This window comes from Staurois parvus, unplaced genomic scaffold (genome assembly GCF_062004578.1).
Source record: "Staurois parvus isolate SC_StPar_1 unplaced genomic scaffold, SC_StPar_1.0 ptg000088l, whole genome shotgun sequence".
Taxonomy (NCBI): Eukaryota; Metazoa; Chordata; class Amphibia; order Anura; family Ranidae; genus Staurois; species Staurois parvus.
Genome location: NW_028317884.1, coordinates 326,651 through 352,400, shown reverse-complemented (window position 1 = coordinate 352,400; position 25,750 = coordinate 326,651). Strand labels below are relative to the sequence as shown.

Here is a 25,750-nt window from a genome sequence, read left to right as displayed (position 1 = left end):
ATTTAATTTACCACAAGTGGACTCCAATCAAGGTGTAGAAACAGCTCCGCAACCATCAAGAGAAATGGGAGACACCTGAGCTAAATTTCAAGTGTTGTTGCAAGGGGTCTGAATACTTATGCTAATCTGATATTTCAGTTTTTCTCTTTTCATAAATTTGAAAACCTTTCTAAAATTCTGTTTTCACTTTGTCATTATGGGGTACTGAGTGTAGATTAATCAGAAAAATATGAATTTAACAATTGTAGTATCAGGCTGAAACATATAAATTTTTAAAAAAAGTGAAGGGGTCTGAATACTTTCTGAATGCACTAAGTTTTAAGTGTAAATTGGATTTTAGCAATTGGGTTTAGATCTGATTTTAAGTTAAAAGTCCAGTTTTTCATAGAACACAATTCCCTTGGGTTGAGTATAAACATTGCAAACTGAATTGTAGATCTTTACCTTTTTCTATTTAGTAGATGTAAAGACCGGTCAGGATACTGAGACTTTTTAGGGTTTTCTAAAAGTAAGGGACTGTCTGCTGTGATCACATGATCCGTCCTGGAGTTATAATAAAAGAAACACAATATCCTTGGAATTTATTATCCTTAGTCTGTATATCACTAAAGGCTCATGTAAAGCTAAAGCTGGGGATGTCTGAAATTTTATATAATTTTTTTGTCATTCAACCTGGTTGAGGACTGGACAGGATTGCAGAGTGGGAGAATGTGCATGAGACAGCTCCAGAGAGAGTCATGCAGCAACAGCATCATTTTTCATGTTAAGAATTCCCAGGCTACTTATAAAAAAAAAAAAAAGTAGACTCTGGCTTTAAGCCATGGCTTGGAAGCTAGATTGTAAAAAGCATCAACCAGCAGACGCAACGGATGATGTAATCTAATTCCGGCTACTGAATAGGTAGCTGTGTGCCGAGTCATCGTTAGTGTTTTATTGGTGCAAGAAAATGAGGACCTGTGGAGACAGGGATCAAATTGTCAGGAAAGAGTTTCTTGTGACTCTGTTTCTGAAAACAAGGAACTTATTGGACTACATATGACAACCATGTGCTAAAACACTAACTTTTTAGGCGGCATATTATTAAGATTGTAATTTGAAAATATATAACAAAATGTGTCTTTTTTGATGCATCTTAAACAATACTAATCTGAGCTTCTCCTTTAAGGGCTAATCATTTTTCTATTTCAACCACCATCAATCTAAAGAATAGCTCCTGATAATTCAAAATGAACTCCTCTGTACTTAATGGTGCAGTTAATGTTTAGAGCCAGGCTCTTACTTCCACAGCCGAACTGGCACAGAGAATGTAATCTTCAAAAGCTTTTTGTACAATTATGTGATGATGGTAACATTACAAATCCTTTCTATATACTGTTCAGATACATTTTACCTCCCGATCTTAATCTGTTCTGCTTAAAAGAAAATCTTTACAGTTAAGGAGTTTTGTTCCATATAATATATTTAAAATAATACAGCCATGATGTATAAGGACTTGTACATACAGGCAAAACTTTCAGGCTGTGTTCTGCTCTGTAATCCAGCGCAGGACCCACCAAGGGGGCAGTTTACAAGTGTGCAGCCTCAAGGCAAGACCCGAGCTCTCTATGGGGTTGATTTACTAAAGGCAAATAGTCTATTCACTGTGCAAGAGAAGTTGCACTTTACAAGGGAATGTTCCACAGAGCTTAGTGAATGCAGTGAAATTTCACTTTGCAAAGAATAGCTAATCTTGTGGAGGTAAAAACACATTTTTGCTTGCATGTGATTAGATGATTGGGTTGTTGAATTCAGTAAAGCTTCAACTCATTCTCTAAACTCTGGGTATATTTCACATCTTTTGTAAACACAAATGTTTTCTGCGTGTTCCATTCACACCGCAATGCAGACCAGAGCTGCGCTGCAGGGAGACATGCTGCATTTTATCCCAGCACACTGTACAGGATCGCATGTCACTGTACAGCAGTGCAGCACAACACGCTGCTGTACAGCAACATGAATGAAGTGTACTTTAGTACGCTTCAAATAAAGTTAAGTGAGTAGGAAAAAAAGAGGAGCCATGTGTGCGTTGGATCGCACACCAAACCATCCCTTACTGCAGCCACAACGGACAGCTGCCAGAGGGGAACCCGCAGCGGTTTACTTCTCTGGCAGCTGTACATTTTGTGTGAACCAGCCTTAAGTGAACAGTTTTGCCTTTAGTAAATCAGCCCCAATGCCTCATTCATAGTGAGTCATTTTGATTGTTAGTGTACATAAAGCCAAGATTTGTTTTTATAGATTCAACAGAAAGTAGCTGGAAATCTTAGCAAAGCAAGAGGTATTCCAATCTTAGACCGTTGTCACCATAACAGTTGTTACCATTGGAAAATTAGCCCTCATTATTTGTTCTGATGACAGCAGTATAACTAAAGGCAAAACATATTTTTTAGTTTTGAATAGAGTGGAGGTGGATTAGAGTGCCTATCAGTTTTTATTGTTGTCTGTGCCCCCGTCAAAGAGATTCACCCTTTCTATTTGTCCTGTTTACCATTATCAGTGAAAGTAAAGAAAATCCTAAATTTTGAGTTGTCCCCAGAAAAGTAATAGAGGGGAAATCTTCCAATGGGGACACAGATGGCGAAAAAAAATCTGACAGGCGTTGTAACCCTCCCTTACTCTATTCAAAATGGGAAAAAAAAAACCTTAACCACCACATTACCATGCTATAGCCAAAAGATGGCTACAGCACAGCTCTCTCATTATGGGAGAGCGTCAAGCGTGATCTGTGACTGTTGTGTCCTTTGGACACAGCTGATCACAGATTGCGGTTAAGGGTCAATCACAGCAGCCCTTTACCATGTGATTACCTGTGTCCAATCTCAGATGATCACAAGTAAATAGATTGGGGTTATTAAAAAATAATTATTTAAGATTTTCTTTGTCACAGTTGGCGCCTTAAATACATATAAAGTATGAAGCTGCCCCTAATTTAGTGAATGCCCACTTTGGTGTCAATGTGTGATATAAGTAGGAAGGCGCTACATAAAAATATATAATTAGGTGAAATGTGCAATTATTAAGGGACTAGTATCACTACATGCCCCTAAATAGAACCATTAGAGTTTAAATAGGTATCTCAAAGTGTAAACTATATTCCCATAATTTATACAGAAAACATATAAACCAAAAGTAAATGAATGAAAGTTCACAAGTATAATTGTGCTTGAATAAAGGTGACAGTCCTTTCAACTTCTTTAAACTGTGACCTGAACCAAAAAAAAGAGAGCGACTTGAATCTTCACCACGTGCCAGCAGGAGAAAGTAAAGATTGCTCACTCACCAGACCTTTTGACCCCAATTAAGGTGGTCAGGTGCGCTTTTTGGTCATATAGGAGACCATCCTCTCAAGAAATATCTCCCCTCCAGCAGCTCTCCGCTTATGGCCTTAAACTATGGAATAGGGGCTCCCAACATGCCTCCAATATTTGTATGGTATTCGATATGGATTACCCTTACGCAGATATAGTGCTGGACCATTCAGATACACCAGACAAGTGAAGTATCCTAAGTGCAGTATTTATTAAATGAGCATAAAAATGTAAAATCAATCAATCTTGAACTCACATGGAATGGTGCCTGAAAACCGGCACCGGTATCTGCAAATCTAAGATGGCTGACTAGCATTCCACGCCTCAGTCTCACTAAGCCTGGACATTCCCGGACCCGGAAGTGATGTTGTGATACTTTTACGTACATTTCGCCCAGTGGTGTCTTCAGGAAGTCAACTTCCAGTGGGCGAAATGTAATGCCTACTTATATCACAGATTACAGTTATTGGCTTTTCCTTTCCTGAGTACTGCCACAGAGTGACAAAAAGGAAAGTCAATAACCACCAATCATAGCACCAAAAATGATAGTGCTTTGTTTGCACTGATAATCAGGACACTGATCATTAGTGAGCTGATTATCAGTGCAGCCCCAGCAGTGCCCATCAGTACAGCTTATCAGGCAGCCACACCAGTGCCCATCAGTGCAGCCTCATCAGCGCCCATCAGTGAAGAAGAAAAATTACTTATTTGCTAAATTTTAATTTGACAGAAACTAAGAAAAACGTTTTTTTTTAACATTTTTTTGTTTTTTCCATTTAGCAAAAATAAAAAAATCGGAGATTAGAAAGCTCTATCTGTCTCAAAAAAAGTAACAAAAAACAAATTTCGGTACAGTGTTGCATGACTGCGCAATTGTTATTCAAAGTGCGGCAGTGCTTAAAATTGGCCTGGGCACGAAGTTGTTGAAAGTGCCCCCTATTTAAGTGGTTAAGAACTCACAAGTTACTTTTGGTTCTTTGTTAAACTGTATCTCTTTATATAGAGAGTATAGTCTGCTCTTCTTTTCCACTGCTTTCCTACTCCAGGTCCCATCCTGTTCTACCATCTTTTTTTTTTTTAAACGTCTTGCTTTATAGAGCCAGCCCTCAAATAAGGCAACAGAACTCAAACATGGGCCGACAGAGATCAGGTGCTTTGTCTGTTTCAATATTATTCTATGAATTGAGGAAACATTCCAGTGTTACATATCCTAGGAAGCATTACTTTCCTTCTCTCGTAGAATATTAGACCAGACACGGTTCCAGATTTTTGTCTGCGCATGCTTATATTACATACTTTTCTTTGAATGGGGGAGGTAATGCGTCCTGTGACATGTGACGTTGTTATCCCAGGAGGCAGTGGGGGGCAAACTGAACAATGAAAAAACAAAATGGTAAAAAAAGTAATTATTTGACAGAAGTCACATGATCACATGCCTGATGAAGGGGTCCTGCATGACTCCGAAATGTTACCTTGCTGTAACTATGTAATCGTTATTAAAGCTTTCGGACCCATATTGGTGATCCTTGGTGTGCTGGTGACATTCTCCTCTCCCCTAAATGTAATTGTTTGATCAAAACGCCCCACAAACGCCTATAATGAAGTTTAAATGGTGTTACCGCTCTGCAAACGCCCCGCAAACTCCGGCCGGGCGTTTGCGGAGCGGCACCATAGACTAGAATAGGAGGCTTCAACGCCTCCTGACTTGACCAGAGGCGTCCGTTGTGCCGCGACGTGACGCTAATGCTCCAGTTAGAACAGCAGAATGTGCTGCAATGTGCAGAATTGTTCGAGGCGTTTGGGAAGTGGTAAAAACGCTTCCCAAATGCCTCTCTGCCACCTGCACACAACGCTAGTGTGAACGTAGCCTTAGGGTGATACCCCTCACTTCCCACAATGTATTTATTTAGGAGCACCGTTGTTACCCTTGGAAGTGTTTTAAGACTACAGGAAACATTCCCCTTGATCTATCTGTGAAACTAATTTGGTTTAAAAAAAAATCAGCCTTGCATTGTAAAATGTAGTATTACAGTAAATATGCAGTTTTTAAATATTTTACTTTCTACCTATATTTAATGTCACAGATCTGGTCTAGCTGTACAGATTTTTAATGCAAAGATACTGCAAAACTACTATGCGTCATTATATCCCATCTATTAGGAATGTGTTTACAAGACTCAGAAGTGCAGCATATTAACTGAAAATGGGCGTGTAATCTGCCATGTCTTATTATTGAATATTAAACACTTCACATACTGCTATTCAGTCACACTTCCTTTGGGAAAGCTGTAGGAGAATGTGTTCTCAAAGCAAAATACATTGAGATTTAATTTGCACTTGTCAGTCAAATGTTTACTTCTATTGGCGTACTGAATCTTTCACATTTTATGAATAAGATATATAATTAAACATTTTAGGATAATTCTTATCAGCTATTACAGCAGTCTACAAAAGGTTGTTTTTTTTTATTTGTATTCTTTTTTTTTTTTTTTTTCAATTTTGGGTGATAGCGTCCTACTTTCCTAAAATATAATACAAAATATATATATATATATATATATATATATATGTATATATATATATATATATATATATATATGTATATATATATAAAATTTATATGTCACTTATTTATAGCAATAAGGTGGCTTCCACTGCGAACCTCTTTGTGAAAATACCAGTTGTCTTGTTGACCCTTTGGATTCAATACTTTGAGTCACAGATCTGTAAAAACCATTTTGACTGCAAAATGGCGGCTTCCAAGTTTCTTTCATGACAGGTTTACCATAACTGGTAAAATGTGTGCTGCTCCATCTTTCAGTCAGTGTCATGTAACAGAAGCCTACAGTTCATTCTATATGTGTTTTGGTTTACCATTTCCTGACTGCTCTGCCGAAACACCTCCCCCAGTGTCTGAAACATGAAAGTACGCTACTTTGGCAAAAGAATTTTGACTACATAAACAGAAAAGAAAAATATTAAAGGGGTTGATCATTGGGACATATGGTGTAGTGGTAAGACTTAGAAACAAGAGATAGAGGTATAATTGTAACTACGTGCACAAAAAAGGAAGATGCTAAAGGAGTCAGTGATCATTAGAACATATAGGGTAGTGATTAAGCTTAGAAACAATAGATAGAAGTGTAATTTTACCTACATGCACAAAAAAGGAATATTAAAGGAGTTGAGTTTATTAGGACATATGGGGTAGTGGTTAAGTTTAGAAACAAAACTTAGTACAGTAGCTCTAGCTTTCACCTAAACTCTTGACCACACATGTCAAACACCAGGCCCATGGGCCGAATCCAGCCTGCCAGGCCATTTCATGTAGCCCCGCACCTGTTCAGCAGCTGTGGTACCCCCCCTTGTCTCAACAGTCAGCAGCAGAGTGGAGTACAGGACTCCTACACCCCTCTGTGCAGCCTCAGTACTTGTCTCTGCTTCCCCTGGTCCCAGCATTCAGTAGACTCCAGCAGCTGACTCCTGCCCTCCTCTGATTCTCCTCTAGACCCTGCACTTTCTTTGTCCCAGTTCCACCCCATCTTCTTTCCAGCAGCAGCATAAAGCAAAGGGGTGCACTGTGATGAAAGGGAGGGTGGGAAGCCTCTTGTCTTCTGATTGTGGGCTGGCTCTTGACATCTGATGTAAGGGGGGATGTGGGGTGCTCGGGACTTCTAGTCTTACAGATACATTTAGCCCTTTGAGGTCAACCATAATACTGATGCGGCCCACAATGAAATTGAGTTTGACACCCCTGCTCTAGACAGATATAAAAGGTGCACATCACCTCAGTACTGAACTAATTAATGCAACATTTTGATTTTTTTGTCTAGTGCAAACCGTATGAGTAACTGAATTTAACTTGAAATCAACCTCTTGCAATTCTTTAGAGTCCTCCATAGAGATGAGCTCAAGACTATGGTGCTTGTTCTTTATTGTCCAGTCACAGGCTGGGGGAGCATCCATGACAGTCTGGGCTGTGTAGAACTGGGTTGAATGAGGCTGGTCATCATTCAGCTATGAAGACTGAGGACATCTAGTGGAGGAAAGGAATTTCTGTGAGGGAAAGCTTAGAATTGTATCTTCTAATAGGCTACTCATTTTTTAACTGGAATTATGCATGAAGGAGGCGTTTTAGCTTACAAGAAGGAAAAGACATTGAACTGCTTTTTAACAAGGAATAGTAAGAGCAACATTTGTACAGAGAAGAGAATAGAGTAAGAGAAGCACTTTATGGATTTTGGACTATTTAATATATAGAGTTAATGGACAAGAATAGTAAAAGAAAGAGAAAAGAAAAAAGCTGTGGGGTTGGCTGGTAGGTGATGAGGATGAATGAAAGCTGGGCTTAGCCAAGGTGAAACAATTGCTGAACCATTTACCTTTTAGGATTGACGCATTTCATCCTTTCTAGCTTCACAGTTGACACCGAAGATTGTCACTGAGGGCGGTGTGGAACATAAGCTCTACGGTTCTGGCAAAGCTACACATGAGCCTTGTTAGATGTTAGATCCGTCACATTGTTATATGGTTAATCAAAGCAAACTTGTCACTTCACTGATTCAGGGAAGAGTAACAAGGTCACCCATGGTCTGGTCTCATCTGTTCTAGATTCCATTTGCCAAACTAAGCCCTTTGAAATACTCAGTGCTTCCAGGTATGGGGGAGCCTGTGATCATGTCTCCTTCCTCCCACAATTCACACTGCTTGATGCCTGAGTGCCTAATCGCCTAACCCAGGCACTGTCACGTGGTGGTGGGGGAAAATCCTAGTTACTGTGTAAGCTCTGAGAAACAGTGTGATTTTACAGAGCAGGGGTGGAGGTGGGGAATTGCATGGCAGGTAAATATCAATAGCAGAGGCAGTGAATTATCAAGAGAACAACATTTTTTTTTTGAGTGGGCAAAATGACGAATTAACTTTAATAATGGAACCAAAGCAAAATGGAGGGTGGCTGGACTCGTCTCCAGAACAGGGGGATGCAAGTACATGTCCCTGATCAGATGGACCAGGAAAAAGCTGTGTATTTTTTTTTATCTCTTTCTTTAAATTGTACCCGTCAATGGTGCTTTGACCTGTTGAAGATGTCATATCAAAAATGTACTGTTAATTAAAACAAAATAAATATCACAGGTTACCGAATTTCTCAACTTTTTACTATAATCTCTTTATATTACAGGAACAGGAGACATCGTTGCCATCATGATCTCCGAGTCCACAGGACGGGAAATATTGAGTTACGTGGAAAGAAATATCTCTGTCCTCATGGCTATTGCTGTTGGATCACGTAGCCCAAACAGGAGCTTTAGTCGTGGCTCTTTGGTCTTCGTCTCTATCTCATTCATCGTTTTGATGATCATATCTTCGGCTTGGTTAATATTTTACTTCATACAGAAGATCAGATATACGAGTGCCCGAGATCGAAATCAGGTAAACCCTGACATTTAAATTTAGTCTGAGCTGGATTTGTTTTATATTTCAGATTAAGGCCCATGTCATACTAGTGATCATGATGATGGTAACAACCTGCCAGTGACAGGATCACTAAGAATGCATTCACCTGCTCTTAGAGTATTGCTCATTTGGGGCTGAACCAGCAGAGTGTCATCCAAACATTGCTGCTTCTCTGGCAAGTGAGATAGCATTGTCAAGCTAACATCTCTCTGGTTTGGGCATCAAGGAGTGATGCTGTAGGATCAGTTGCATGCTCACTGTAGCAGTCCTCTTACTAGTGAGTGAATGCCAACGATAGGACTGCTAATGTGACATAGCCCTTAAGGTGTGCTACAGCAGATTTATTGCAACTGATCTTTACACAGTGTTTTTCCGAGACTTATAGGCATTCTTCCTCATTTGCCAATTTGTGATGGTTGGAGGACCCGAGGAATAGGGCAACAGGTGATCTTTCTTCTGTTGCCACTTAAAAGGAACATATTCTTGATTATTCCTAGCTATTTTGCTTTAGATATATTTATTTATAAAAGTGAACATATACTGTATATGGGCAGTTATATTTACTCAATACATAGAAAAGCTCTGCTTCCTGTCTTGCAATCTTACACAGTGGTTCTACTTTACTCGTCCTTCTTACTAATCGACTGAAAACCATACATTCCCTTTGTGGCTGATTATTTATTAAACTGAGTGACTGTGTATTGTGTCAAATAAAGAAGCAACGCTAGTAGTTAATCCAGAAACCACTATGTTTTATGCAATAAAAGAAAGAAGAAACTTTATTTTCCCTTTCTCCCCCTTTTTTTCTTCTTGAAACACTGACAGTTGCCCTGTCGTAGGCTGGGTTGGTTGTCTCTCATGACCACCTCCCTGAGAAGTGTTGGTATATCTATAAAAGATGTCCTGGAACATATTTTTGGGTGAGGGGTACTAATAAATTAGCTGGTAAGTTCCTGGACAGACGGTTACAGATCTCTTTTTGGGGTTACACCCTGATAATGATGCCATTTTTACCACCACAATGAATTACTTATTGAGTTTGTTTTTGTGTTGATGGAAAATGTCCTTCATTGCTATTCGATTAAACTTCATCATTGTATGCAGTTTTTGAATGCTACTTTATATCTGCTGTGTGATCCAACTATCCAAAGTCTTGTATGTTGTGTGTTATGATGTTCCACACTTAAGTGCTGGTTCACATATATACGGATATGATGCGGTTTGAAACGCATCCAACCCACATGACACGCGAAATAACATTGCTTCCTATAGTGTCTGTTCACATATGTCCGGGGCACTGATGGTGCGGATTCAGTGCAGATTGAAAAAGAGTCATGTCCAAAACCTGAGCAGTGTGGACCGGTTCAGGTGTGGATTGCAGGCTTTTGACTTGGGGAACGTTTCTAAATCGTACATGTCATCAGTTGTGAACAGGATAAAATCCTGTCCTGAACCTGATGTAAACCTGACCTGAACCACTGAACAACTACTGTATCAATTAGCTGTGAAACCTGAGCTTCAATCTGCACCATGTGTGAATCAGCACTAAACCTATTTTGTTTTTATTGCGCTATTACTATTCTCTTTGCAAAACTATAATAAAGACATTGAAAGATCAAGGAAATCTGTCATTAGAGAAATGTATAGATCAGCTATTCTCAACCTTTTCAACACCGTGGAACCCTTGAAATAACTTTCCAGTCTCTGGGAACTCCTGCTAAAAATTACTATTTCTACAATTCATGACACATTAGTGTGATGGTCAGTGGAAAGAATGCTCCTAGATTTGGATTCCCACTTTACAGATGGCTAAAAAGATCAATGGTGTTAGTGGGAACTTATCTGAGAGTTAGAAAGTTGAAAGCCCAGTGTGTACCCAGCTCCCCTAGGAGAGGGATAGTTCCTTGCTTTGATTTAGCTGTCTTTGCAAACTGAATGCTTGCACTATGCAATTCTATTTTGTTGTGATTTCCTTGTAAGCCAGTAGTCATTCTGGGTACATGAAGGTGCGAACAAATGCACTTGGCTTTGTTTTACTGAATTTTATATGTTGCAAGTATACTTCAAGCTGACTATACATTACTAGATTTTTAAACAAACGTTCGTACGAACATTTGCATGAAAATTCTTTGTACATTTGATGACTGGACAAATGTCATTTGAAAGTACTTACTTTAAAATGTACTCATTATGTTTATTTTTGAATAAGGGTAATGCACTATATGCAGATTTTCAGATTTTTTTGAGGTATCCGGGATTTTCTCAAGATTTGGAAGATTAAAAAACAGTTGTTGTGGAAACTTTGGACTATATTTGTTGTGGACATTTTGGACTTATTTTGGTCATTTATAGGAAGATTTATATTGTATTTGTAGAAAAGGTTTCATATATATTTTGCACTTTCAAGGGTGAAAGTTTAACTTTTCAGAGGGGGATTATAGTCAGAGTGTTATTTACTACTTTATAATGTTGTTTGCTTTTAACATTTAATTTCGGAATGAATCTAATTTCCAGAATTAAAACAATATTCACTGTTAAAATGCTGTTCATTTGAGAAAAAAATTTCCATCCTGCTACTTTAAATTTTCACTATGGATAAAACAGTCAATTTGGTCCCACTGATTAGAAAATTGAGCAAACATTCTTAAATAAAAAAAATTCCAAAAGATTTTACTAGTGTATGGTCAGCTTAACTCTAGCACAGAGGTCTCCAAACTTTTTGTTGCAAGGGGCATGTAGTATACAAATATTTATGGTCTGGAGAATCATTCCAGTGCACTGAAGTGGCAATCGTTAGGAGGTCTCCAGAGTTGTTCCTTCCCTGGTCTTTGTGTGTAAGGAACTTCTTCAGCTCTGTATTACCCAACTGGACTGCAAATAAAGAAAAAAAAAGGGGAGGGGGTGTTTGAGAAGAGAGAAGAAAATAGCAGAGGGATAGGGTTAGGGAAGAGGGTGGCAGGTGAAGCATACCTGTGCATCAAAGTAGTGACTGGGGGTGGAAGGTGTCACCAAACTTGTCCCCTCTTTAGTTTTTGTGAGTGTAAGAAGCTACTTCAGCTTCATTTTACCCAACTGGTTGAAGGGATTGACTGGAACTTAAAAAAAAATGTGGGGGGTGCTGGGTTATGAGAACTGGAAATAAGATAAAATAGGGATAGGATTAAAGGAAAGAGTGACAGGAAGAGATGAGTGAAATCAAGATTGGTGGTAGGTGGATCATTGGGTGGTTGTCAAGAAAAAGGCAATAGGAAGCTATTACTTGTCTCTTGATTCCTCCTTTCCCAAAAGTGTAATCCCTAAATCACAATAAACTGTGTGCAATTTTATAGTCTCTGCTAACTGGAGATTGGATTTGAACTATTGTATTGTTCTCAACTGTGTAGCTGGAGTCAGGGGTATTTTAGTGTGAAAGAATAAATGCATATAATCAGTTTTGAAGTACCAGGCATTATACAAGGTAAAGATCCTATCCCATCAGGTATGTGCATGTTTTAGACAACGTTCACTTGGGATACCCTCTCCTTCAGGATGGGGTGGGGAGGAGGGTGGATTAATCCTCAGTGACTAATGATCGCATTTTTAACTGAATGCATGAGATGATTTTTTAAGAGTTATTTTGGTATAGGGGTATGGAGCCTATTAGAGCTCCTAAAAGAAAGACTTGATGTTTGCAATCCAATTTTTCACCTGTTTAAATAAATAGGTGTACTGCTTACCAAGTTGCCAGATTGTTAGGACGGGTCCAGAATTTGTGGAGTGGAGATCCCGTCTCGTCACAGTCAACTTTGAGGAATTTGTTTATCAAATTTGTGCAAGCTTTTATTGGTTCTATGCCAGTGGGATACGCTTTTATAATTGATCTCTTGTATACCATTGGTCTGTAAGCTTTTGAGGGTCAGAAAACTAATATCTTACCTTTGCTCCTCTGAGAATTGCAATCCAACGAGGTTCTCCCACTTTTCTTTGAAGTGGAGATTGTGTGGCCTGAGTTGTTTAACTGTGCAAAGAGTGGAGATTAGGTGTCTAGTATTTTTTTGTCCAAAACTACAGACTAAAATTCTGTCAGATCTTGCTTATAGGCTGACAATTCTAGAGATGTGGTGAGGAAGTGATTCACTTGAAGGTAGCTCCAGCAGGGTGTAAAAACCTATACTGCTCCAATATCTAGTGTTGTCAAATGAGAAAGTGGTTGTGTTTAAAGAACATTCCTGCTCTCAAGATGATGTTTGGGTGCCAGTGTTGAAGAAATTCATGCGCCTTCCCCAGAGGGAAGTTAAGGTTACCCGTTGGTGGCATGATTTGCATACCATAGGAAACACTTTAAGGTAGGCCCCAATGAACAGGTGATTTTTAGGCCTCATACATACTGGATTCTTTGGCCAACTCTCCTAGACACCGTCCTCCTGGCAGCATCATTTTGACAGAAAAAATGCTTGACGCTTGTAAAAGCGTCTAATGAGTTCAGGCACATTTAGTGCTCCAATTAATTTTATTGGGCAGAATAATAATTTATTCTGGCCATTAAAATGAATTAATGTTCTGCATTTGCACGTGTCAAGTGTTTTCTCTGGCAAAATGCTGCTGTTCCTGGATGCTCGGCAGTGTGTTTTTTTTCTGCCTTTAAATGTCCCTACCTCTAAACTCCCCTAAATGACTATGTATGCATGGACACTTAGGTTAACAGGCAGGGGCAATTTAAGCCAGAAAAAAAAACATCAGGTGCCCTTAAGAGCAGCATTAAAAACGTCCAATGTGCATGAGGCCCGTGAATGTTTTTGCTTTATATGTTGTGTTGTGTATCGCCAGGCCCTACATGACATGTTATCTAATCATTCGACGAAAAGATTCTAGGGATAATATAAAAATGATTTTGACTTTGATTTTGGATTGCAGCATATGCCCCTATCCATCCTAGTATTCTGCTTTTCAGGCCAATACATTCCAATACTGTAAACATGAAGTCCCACACCACCTTTGCATCAGTGGATAAGAGCAGAGTGTTTCATACGTTCTGGGCCACAGAATGGTGTTCATGGCTTTTGTGCCTGAGGTTTAACCTTGCTAGATCATCTCTGATCCAAATGGTCAGCTATGGGAGAAGGCAATTGGCTAGAATCCTGAAAGTTTTAAATCCACATTAGAGGGATTTTAGCCTATAGTTTGAGCAAATGTGGGGGTCTTTCCCTCTTGTGGTATAAACCCATAGTGTATGAGGGTGGAGCAGGTGCATAGGGAATTGTGAACATAACAAAATGGTGGGCTAGGATTTTCCCAGGGTTTGTAGCGGTAAAAGAAGAGCCAATTGAGTCCTGAGCTTTTGCCTGGTTTCACCTGTTTCAGTGCTGTATGGAATTCTTGAGGGAGAAATGGGCTCATCTAACAGTTTGGCTAAAGATGGCATGTCCGCCGGGCGGAGCAAGAATACCGCCTCTCATTGTCTCTGTGTGCAGTTGCAAGAAATGCAAAATATACCTGAATGACCTTCGCTGTTTCAGGTGGATTTTGTATGATTTCACCTGCATTATCTTTAATACTAACGGTAGTGGCTTTTTTTTTTTTTTTTACTCTCGGAACTCTAGCCAGGAATTTCTCACTTTTGTTACCTGCTTTACAAAGTAAACCCTGTTGCATAGTGAAATGGCCCCAAGGGATCTTTCATTCCTACCTATTAACAATCTCTTTTCTTATGTCAGTTAAGGCTGTACGGATTTTCTCTGCTAGTGACTGTGTGCTATTCAGGCCCTCTATTTTCTTCATCATGCAGCAATCTACAGTTGTCCACCTTTTTCTAAAATGTGAGACCTGCTGTACGTATTTACCGTTGATCCTGCATTTATATTATAAATAGTCACTTATTATATTTAGTCACTTAGCAGGGAATCCCCCTCTGTATCATTGCTAGAAAATAAATTGAAACATCAGTTAGTTAAGTGTTCTTGCATGGCAAGACCACTTACTGTTATCTCACATATATATTCTTATTATTATAGCCAAATTTACCACCCTAACTCCTCCCACAGGTTTTACACTACATAGACAGTAATATACGGAAACGTGCGGATTGTTCCCGATTGGTGTGCTATTACTTTGTGGAACGTTTCGCAGAATGGTTCACGAAATATCAGTGTTTTTGTGGTGAAATTGGTCCCATAGGAATGAATGGCGGAATGTTCAAAACTAGAGTGAGAGTTGACAAAAGCTAGAGTGTGAGCTGAAATATCAGGACATGATTTCTAAACTGCCATCACTCCCTCATTTTCAAGCCCACCTACACAAATCTTATATCAAAATGTTCAGCTATCTCTGCTGCCACTAAAAATGTCCACGGCTAAGCCATAGTCCTGATATTTTTCACAAAATGACTCACGCCGCCCATTGACATTCCTTGAAACTCCACTGTAGCTACCTCAAATTTGAAGGGCAATTTCTAAACTGCGACTGTGCCTTCATTTTTAATATTTCAAAGACATACTATATATCAAAATGTAGGTCTGGGTCTTGTGATTCTCACAATATAAAGCTCTTCAGTGTAGGATACCATTTGAAGATGGCAACCGCCAGTGAAATGAGCAAGTTGGAGCAGTTTGTTTTTAAATGCTGTTCTCTGCCCTTGCTGTAGAGTGAGTTGCCATAGGAACCCAGGTGTGTGAGCAGGCAGCAGAGTGACAAGTCACTCCACCCAGTTACTCCGCCCACTCCAGTTGTAGACTACTGGTGGAGGCAAGAACACTTCACACAATTTCCCCAGAAATTGTAGCTTTTCTAGTTTTAAAAGTAATCACAAAATCTAATGAGAGAACATGTTTATATTTCTATTATCTGAATTACTGTAAGGGGAATTCTATTGTTGCAAACATAACATAGTCCAATATGGTTATTTGTCTTCGTGTCTGAGTGTCAAAGATTGCAGTTTTTTTTTCTGTGTATTGTAGCTTTTTTTAAGGGTAGACTGTTTTTGGCTTAAAGTTTTCAACAGGGAGATGATGGTGAAGATAGGCTCCATGCACACTAGGGTTTTTTTTTTTTTAAGCTCAAAAAATACTGGATAAAAAATGGTGGTAATAGCATTTTAGTTGCATTTTAGTAGTGCTTAGGAGCAATAGCATTGTATTAGCATTTTTACAGTACATGTAGAGAAAAAAAAGCTGTTAGCATTTTACTAGCATCTAGGAGCGTTTAGCTTTTTTTTCTGCTGGAAAAACGTTTAAAAAAACTCTTTACATTTAAAAAAACGTTTAAAAAAAGCTCAAAAAATGCTAATATCCTATGTGCACACTACTTTAGGTTAACACTATTTTAGTTTCTAAAAGCAGAACAAAATGCTAATAACAGCTTCTAGGAGCTTTAAAAAAAAAAAAAAACACTGGTGTGCATGGAGCCCTAAAATGTTACTAAACTCGCAACAGTAAAATCAATCTGTATATGCAGTAAAACATGCTTGTTATACTCACTGTGGAAATTAAGGGGATAATCCTCTGCATTGTGTAAATGTTTAATCCTGTCTTCTCTTATCCTCCCCTTTTTCCACTGTTACTAGAGAGTTGTTTTTTTTTGCTTGGGAGAGTGGCGCAGAGAGGGTCAGGGATAGAGAGAGGAGAATTAAAACTCCTCATAAAAGCTTTAACATGTGCTCAGCTGGATACTGATAGAAGTCACAAGACTGCTCTAACTGCTGATAGAAAAGATATTTAGCAGTTTATATTTACTAAAATAATTGCATTTCCATATTCTGTGTACTATGGGAGACCAGATATACAGTGCATCCAGAAAGTATTCACAGTGCTTAACTTTTGCCACATTTTGTTATGTTGCAGCCTTATTCCAAAATGGATTCAATTAATTTTTTCCTCAATATTCTACAATCAATACAACGTGAAAAAATTTTGTTTTGAAATCTTTGCAAATTTTTAAAAATAAAAAAGGAAAAAAAAAACATGTACATAAGTATTCACAGCCTTTGCCATGACACTCAAAATTGAGCTCTGGTGCCTCCTGTTCCCACTGATCCTTGATCCTTGAGATGTTTCCACAACTTGCTTGGAGTCCACCTGTGGGACGTTCAGTTGTTTGGACATGATTAGGAAAGGCATAAACCTGTCTATATAAGGTCTCACAGTTAACAGTGCATGTCAGAGCACAAATCAAGCCTTAACGTCCAAGTAATTGTCCTTAGACCTCTGATACAGGATTGTATCAAGGCACAGATATGGGGAAGGGTACAGAAAATTTTCTGCAGCATTGAAGGTCCCAATGAGCACAGTGGCCTCCATCATCTGTAAATAGAAGAAGTTTGGAACCACCAGAGTGGAATCTTCCTACAGCGGGCCTCCCGGCCAAAACGAGCGATCGAGGGAGAAGGGCCTTAGCCAGGGAGGTAACCAAGGACCCGATGGTCACTCTGAACGAGCTCCGGCGTTTCTCTGTGGAGAGAGGAGAACCTTCCAGAAGAACAACCATCTCTGCAGCACTCCACCAATCAAGCCTGGTAGAGTGGTCAGACAGAAGCCATAAAAGGCAAATGGCAGCCCGCCTGGAGTTTGCCGAAAGGTACGTGAGGGACTCTCAGACCATGAGAAACAACACTCTCTGGTTTCATGAAACAAAGCTTGAACTCTTTGGCCTGAATGCCAAGCGTCATGTCTGGAGGCAACCAGGCACCGCCCCCAACCAATAACAACCCTACAGTGAAGCATGGTAGTGGCAGAATCATGCTGTGGGGATGTTTTTCAGAGACAGGAACTGGGAGATTAATCAGGATCGAAGGAAAGATGAATGCAGTAATGTACAGAGACATCCTTGATGAAAACCTCTTCCAGAGCACTCTGGACCTCAGACTGGGGCGACTGTTCATCTTTCAACAGGAGAACGACCCTAAGCACACAGGCCAAATAACAAAGGAGTGGCTACGGGCCAACTCTGTGAATGTCCTGGAGGAGCCCAGACTTAAATCTGAATTAACATCTCTGGAGAGATCTGAAAATGGCTGTGCATCGACGCTCCCCATCCAACCTGATGGAGCTTGAGAGGTACTGCAAAGAAGAATGGAGGAAATTTCCCAAAAATAGGTGTGCCAAGCTTGTAGCATCATACTCAAAACGACTTTAGGCTGTAATTGGTGCTAAAGGTGCTTCAACAAAGTATTGAGCAAAGGCTGTGAATACTTCTGTACATGTGGTGTTTTTTTTTTTTTTTTTTTAATAAATTGCAAGGATTTCAAAACAAACTTCTTTCATGTTGTCATTATGCGGTATTGTTTGTAGAATGTTGAGGACAAAAATGAATTTTGGAATAAGGCTGTAACATAACAAAATGTAGCAAAAGTTAAGTGCTATGAATACTTTCTGGATGCACTGTAGTGAATGCAGAGTCCTGGGTTTAGTAACACTTTAAAATCTCCTTCGAGAATTCCTTTAATAATTTGGAATTCCCTTAGAACTGCTTTCTATGGAGTTGAGCAATATTCTGGGAGGTGAATTTACATTGACTTTCTGTGTTTGCATAGTGGTACGTTTATGGAGAGAGAGGCTGTCCTTTGCTTAGGTAGTAGGACTGCTGGACCTAGCAGAGGGAGCCATGAAAACCCCTTGGGGTAATGAAGATGAGGGCAACGATGTGTGTGTTTGTGGGGGGGGGGGGGGGTGAAAGGAAAGAGCAAGCAGTAACGGTTAGGACTCTAGTTCTCTTTGTCCACTGAAGTTGCATGCACATATTAAGGGGCATACAGTATATCACAGTGAGGCAGGCCACAAGATTGAAAATCTCCTTGAAAACCTATTTACCAGGTTCAGGGAACCCCCACCATTTAACAGGCATTAGCTGTAATAGTAAAGAGGGTATGGGTATTAAGCTTCACTTCTGTGCAATAGTCTCATATACATTAGAGCTTAGTGGTTGTGATAAGAGTGCATGAAAAGGGCTTCATGTGCTAAGTTTGGGGGTATCGGGGACAACCAGTGTACCATTTACAAGCTGGGAGCATACTAAGTATCCCTGGGAATCAAAATAGAATGGCATCACTCTATAAAAATCGATAATCCTCCATGATTCCTACAGGAAGGTTGGATGTGTCAAAGACTTTTGGATAAGGCATCAATGGAGAATTGTCTGCTCATGGCGTTCTGCTGTCATTCCTTCACCTCAGGATTTTCAGGCAGGTCTGTGTCAGACCAAAGATGCTGTGTCAAGAGCAGGCCTCTGCACCATTCAGAAGTTACGGTCCCTTTCTGAGATAGCAGTGAATGGTATGCCACTTGGGGCACAAACCTCTTGTATTCATCAGAGGACCACAGTTTGAACATACAGGCATGTTTTGTAGCTGATAAACAATAGAAAAATCTTCTGTCTGTATTTTATGCCATGTGTTCTTAGAATCGTCACCAGGAGTTGGAGTGCCAGTCTGTTTTGCAGCGTCATTTTGGACAGATCCTAGAAGAGTTAGATCATGTGACCTTCAAATCTAACTGAATGGCCTGCTATGGCTCACTGGAGTATCTCTGCTTTAAAGCAGAATGTCACTTTGTCAATCAAAATATGTAATCCTTACAGTGCTAGCATTAGTAAATAGATAGGAAACTACAGTATATCATATTTACTTGGTTTAAACTTTTTTTTATATTTCTTCAATTACATCCTGGTTTCCAGGCCTAGGCAAATTGTCATACATCCCAGGAGTCTTTAGGAGGGGAAGAGGGGTTTTCTCAGCTAAGCACACCCTCCTGCCTGCATATCTGAGATAAGGGCAGACAGATTCCTGGAAGTAAATGCTATATTAATCATCTGCCCTTACGCAAGATGGCCAGAAGTGCTAGGGTTTTTCACAGTGATTTCTCAGCAAAATAAAGCTTGGAGATATGGATGGATAGGTGTTTGTTTTGAATATTAAAAATTGAATTAAATAGCATTTTTGGTTTGTGGTTCTCAAGTGCAATGACGTTCCCCTTTAAAAAACTGTAAGTTGCATTTACAAGAGCAAGTAGGAGATAGGCCGAAGTGACAAGATTCGCAGCATCAGTCCTCAGCATGCGATCATGAGGGAAATCCGCAGGCGACAGCCAAAGAGATGGTATAGGGTGCCTGGTGTCACTGTATAGAAGCCAGAACTCATTCATCCAGTCAGGAAGTGGCTGTAATAACAGGGAACGTCCTCCACCTGGTGCAGACATAACTCAAGGCACACGCACAGTCAATAAACACTTCTAGGCATATCTGCCTCTTCATCAGCATGATTGGCTATGGCTACTCACTCATAAATAAAAGCAACTTACCAATACCTGCTTTGAGTAGCGCTGTGGTTCCAGTGGATTTCTACTGGGCAAAAATGTCTTACACTTTAACACAGACATCATCCACTCCATCACGAAAAATGGATATCAGAATACAGGAGGGGTTTTCTCAGCAAGCACACCCTCCTGCCTGCATGCCTGAACTAAGGGCAGATGAATTCCAGGAAGTAAATGCTTCATGAATCATCTGCCTTTACTCAAGATGGCCAGGGCCAGAAATGCTTGGGGGGTGTTTTTCAGTGATTTCTCCACAAAATGAAGCATGGACACATGGATGCGTGGGTGAATTTGTTTTTAATATTAAACCCTGGACCCTGCATTCACTATATTTGGTCTCCCACAGTGCACAGAACATGGAAATGCAATTATTTTAGTAAATATAAACTGCTAAATACCTTTTCTCATCAGCAGTTAGAGCGGTCTTGTGACTTCAGCAAAGCACTGGTTAAAGCTTTTAGGAGGAGTTTTCTGTTTTCTTTCTGCTCTAGAAGGATGCAAAACCCCTGACCCTCTGTGTGGACAGTGCTTATTGGTCCTGTATTGATCACATGCACTCTCCCAAGAATAAAAACACACCTCTCTAGCAATACACACTAAACTGAGCATGTGCATGTAGCTATGGGTTCAGGAGATAAGATGTGGACATTTGAACAAGAGGAGGGGCAGAGAAAATAGGATCAAACTGCCTTTTTACACAATGTAGTAGAATAACGCCTTAGGTTCCACAGTGAGTATAACAAGCATGCTTTACTGCATATACAGACTGATTTTGCTGTTGTGGGTTTAGTAACACTTTAAATAAATGTTTAATTGAATTAAACAGTGTTTTTGGTTTGTGGTGCTCAGATGCAGAGTAGTTCCGCTTTAGGGGAAAGCTTTGTAGGCAACAAATAATGTCTCTTACACTCTTGTAGGTCTGGGGTTTGGAGGGCCCTGAGTGCCAATGAAATCAATAGGAGGTTCTGCAGGCCTCTCTGATAGATCATTGAAGAGCTGTCTTAGCAATGTTGTGTTTGCTCTGGTAAGACCGACACCAGCACCTCTATAACTGTGATGTTTGAGCACCTACCTCAATTGTCGAGGTAGTTGATGTGGCTGTGCATTTCTAGCAGAATTTCAGTATGCTGCATCTGCATTGGATGAAGGGCCCTTTTCCTTTCATCTCTGCAGATACTTGCTCTCTCCACCTCCTTCATGTCTTTCAGCCAGGACTTTTAGGGTCCACTGGTGGACTTGTAGTCCTTCTTTGGTGGGAAGTTGAAGGTAATGAATAGTATTGTTGTCTGCCTTTGCTGGCACATTCAGTGTCCCTCCTGATGGAGTTTCTGAAGTTGTGGGAACAGATGCCACATTGGCTGTGTGGTCTTTGGTTTAAGTCTTTGCAACCTGAAAATTTTAAATACATCCTTGTCTAATTGTGATTGTTGGATTGCTGGAGATCTAAATACATCCTTGTCTAATTGTGATTGTTGGATTGCTGGAGATCTAAATACATCCTTGTCTAATTGTGATTGTTGGATTGCTGGAGATCTAAATACATCCTTGTCTAATTGTGATTGTTGGATTGCTGGAGATCTAAATACATCCTTGTCTAATTGTGATTGCTGGAGATCTAAATACATCCTTGTCTAATTGTGATTGTTGGATTGCTGGAGATCTAAATACATCCTTGTCTAATTGTGATTGCTGGAGATCTAAATACATCCTTGTCTAATTGTGATTGTTGGATTGCTGGAGATCTAAATACATCCTTGTCTAATTGTGATTGTTGGATTGCTGGAGATCTAAATACATCCTTGTCTAATTGTGATTGTTGGATTGCTGGAGATCTAAATCAGGGTGGATTTGATTTAAATCAAACTGATTTAAATCACGATTTAAATCACTAGTCAGTAAGGCTTGATTTAAATCCTAGTTTTCTACATAAAGACTAATTCTTACTGGTATAACTTTAATATGCAAGTAGATGAAGATTTTTAGAACAACAACTTTTCATATTAGTTTTTTTATCCCCAGTTTAATAGGTTAATCATTCATATTTGGACAACTTTTCTGTTGTACTTAGGAAGGAGAAAATAATCATTACCTTAATAATAACAATTTAAATCAGTGGTTCTCAACCTTTCTAATGCCGCGACCCCTTAATACAGTTCCTCATGTTGTGGTGACCCCCAACCATAAAATTATTTTCGTTGCTACTTCATAACTGTAATTTTGCAGTGGGAGGACTAGTGCCACATCATTGGTGTCAGTGGAAGGAGTAGTGCCCCACTGTTAGGAATGGACTGGCCAGCAATGGTGGGACTCACCTGCCTTTTGATCTGCAGTACCAGGGCTGGCCAGCGGGTGCTCCCAGCAATCAGAGACTCAACCTTTCAGCCAGCTAACACCTGGAACTGATGATACTGGGGTATTTAAGGGATGGCCAGACTTGCAGACTCTGCCTTGGTGTTGTGTTTGTCCTGGGCCCTGTATCTGTCCTGCATCCTGTTTCTGTTCCTTTGCTGACTTCTCCTGCTCTGATCCTGGCTTGTGACCCTGACCATCCTTCTGTCTGACCCTCTGTACTACGCTGCTTGCTACCTGCTGAACCTGGCCTGTGACCCCGACCATTCTCTGCTTGCTCCCCCTGTACCTACCTGCCCATTGATATTGACCCGGCCTGCCTGACGACGCTTGCTTGTATATACTGTTATCTGTGGGTGGTTGGTTTGGTTTGTTTGCACTGTGTTATGTTTTAGTATTGCACTGCATTTATGTTTGTATTGTTAGTGTTAATAAATTGTATTGTTTATCACATATCTGAGGTCTGCGTTTCCCTGCATCAGTCACACATCTCTGGTCATACCTGGGAGCCCTGACATTACACCAAGGCCAATCCTGACCAGAAGTGGCTGCACAGGGAAGCCATCTTGGCTTGTTGATGGGAAGGATGGATCTGGATGAGGTTGAATATTTATATCTGCTAGTGTTTGATGACAGGGAGTATGCTTATCAGACTCTGAAGGAGTATACCCGGGATGAACTGCTAGAATGTATACGGCTCGCTCATGTTCTAGTAGATCAGGGCATAGAGTTCTCTGAGGTGCAGCCTTTGATTGAAGTTTGTGCTGAATTGGTTTCATCTGGTTCCCCTGAATGCAGGGATGAATTTTTGCCACCATTTAGTGCAGACCAGGTAGAGTCCCTAGTGTGGTTATTAGAGGATGATGTGGGTTACTTTCTGGAGCGTTATTCCACATGTTCACCACAGGTACTAAGAGATTGTATAAACGCAGTGCAGTCATTGACCAGACAGGCTTTGTGTAAGCTCAGCTTTGTTCAACCCATACTGCAGACATGGACAGATTTGTTGCACCCAGCCTCAGTCAGCTTACAAAGACCCAGTCCTGCTTCTAATCTATTTCCTCAAAACTCTATTCCTGCATTCCCAACAGCTCCTCCTGCCCTGCTATCTACCGCATGTCAGTACCCTGTTCCCACTCGCTGCACCTATCCTGCCTTTAACCCTGTAAAAAAGCCCTCTGTAGCAACCGCTCCCTCTCCTGTTCCATCCCCCAGTTCTTCTCTGTCTCCAGCTGCTCCATTCGTTTGCAGACCTGCGTTTACTTGCAGTGCTCCAGTAGTTAAAACCAGAAAAAAGCGAAAATTCTTTCCAACCAATACCATCCTGCCAGTATCCAAACCGGTGAGCCTGCCTTCCGTGGTTCAGCCTGAAGCCTCTCTTCAGCCTGATGCCGGTACGCAGCCTGATGCCTCTCTTCAGCCTGATGCCTGTACGCAGCCTGATGCCTCTCTTCAGCCTGATGCCTCTCCTCGGCCTGATGCCTCTACTCGGCCTGATGCCTCTACTCGGCCTGAAGCCTCTACTCGGCCTGAAGCCTCTACTCGGCCTGAAGCCTCTACTCGGCCTGAAGCCTCTACTTGGCCTGATGCCTCTACCCAGCATGATGAACTGATCCAGCCTGACGATCCTATTAGGCCAGTTGACTCGATGCCTGCTGTTGATCCAGATGATCCGGTACCTGATCCGGTGCCCGCTGTCGAGCCAAATGACCTGATGCCTGGTGACCCGATGCCCGCTGTCGAGCCAGACAATCCGGTACCTGATGACCCGGTGCTCACTGTCGTGCCTGTTGACTCGGAGCCCACTGCCTTGCCAGATGACGCGGTGCCCGCTGTCAAGCCAAATGACCTGATGCCTGGTGACCCAGTGCCCGCTGTCCAGCCAGACGATCCAATGTCTGACCCAGTGCCCGCGGTCATACCAGTTGACTCGGAGCCCACTGCCTTGCCAGATGACGCGATGCCCGCTGTCGAGCCAGACAATCCGGTACCTGATGACCCGGTGCTCACTGTCGTGCCTGTTGACTCGGAGCCCACTGCCTTGCCAGATGACGCGGTGCCCGCTGTCAAGCCAAATGACCTGATGCCTGGTGACCCAGTGCCCGCTGTCCAGCCAGACGATCCAATGTCTGACCCAGTGCCCGCGGTCATACCAGTTGACTCGGAGCCCACTGCCTTGCCAGATGACGCGGTGCCCGCTGTCGAGCCAAATGACCTGATGCCTGGTGACCCGATGACCGCTGTCCAGCCAGACGATCCAATGTCTGACCCAGTGCCAGCGGTCATCCCAGTTGACTCGGAGCCCACGGTTGTGCCTGGTGACTCGGTGCCCGCCGCCCCGCCTGGGGGCCTGAGACCTGTCGTTCTGCCTGGGGGTCCGGCACCCGCCACTCCGCCTGAGGGTCCGAGACCTGTCGCTCCATCTGGGGGTCCGGCGCCCGCCGCTCCGCCTGAGGGCCCGAGACCTGTCGCTGCTCCTGGGGGTCCGGCGCCCGCCGCTCCGCCTGAGGGCCCGAGACCTGTCGCTCCGCCTGGGGGTCCGGCGCCCGCCGCTCCGCCTGAGGGCCCGAGACCTGTCGCTCCATCTGGGGGTCCGGCCCCATCGTTGGTGTCAGTTTGGTTTGTTTGCACTGTGTTATGTTTTAGTATTGCACTGCATTTATGTTTGTATTGTTAGTGTTAATAAATTGTATTGTTTATCACATATCTGAGGTCTGCGTTTCCCTGCATCAGTCACACATCTCTGGTCATACCTGGGAGCCCTGACACCCATCACTGATGTCAATGGGAGGAATAGTGCCCCATCATTGGTGTCAGTGGTAGGAATAGTGCCCCATTATTGGTGTCAGTGGGAGGAATAGTGCCACGTCATTGGTGTCAGTGGGAGGAATAGTGTCCCATCACTGATGTCAATGGGAGGAATAGTGCCCCATCATTGGTGTCAGTGGTAGGAATAGTGCCCCATCATTGGTGTCAGTGGGGGGAATAGTGCCCCATCATTGGTGTCAGTGGGAGGAATAGTGCCCCATCACTGGTATCAGTGGAAGGAATAGTGCCCCAACACTGGTGTCAGTGGGAGGAATAGTGCCCCATCATTGGTGTCAGTGGGAGGAATAGTGCCCCCATCATTGGTGTCAGTGGGAGGAATAGTGCCCCATCATTGGTGTCAGTGGGAGGAATAGTGCCCCATCATTGGTATCAGGGGGAGCAATGGTGCCCCAACATTGGTGTCAGTGGGAGGAATGGTGCCCCATCATTGGTATCAGTGGGAGGAATAGTGCCCCATCATTGGTGTCAGTGAGAGGAATAGTGCCCCTATCA

At 41.6% G+C, this 25,750-nt stretch overlaps 1 protein-coding gene across 6 annotated transcripts in view; it reads left to right on the top strand.

The window, feature by feature from the left end:
* Nucleotides 1-25,750, top strand: part of RNF130 (ring finger protein 130) — a 465,054-nt gene that overhangs the window by 218,417 nt on the left and 220,887 nt on the right. For all 6 annotated transcript variants that reach the window (XM_089670239.1, XM_089670240.1, XM_089670241.1 and 3 more), the window contains exon 3: nucleotides 8,527-8,777. In XM_089670239.1, the coding sequence (XP_089526365.1) occupies nucleotides 8,527-8,777 (251 nt within the window). The remainder of the gene's footprint in view (nucleotides 1-8,526; nucleotides 8,778-25,750) is intronic.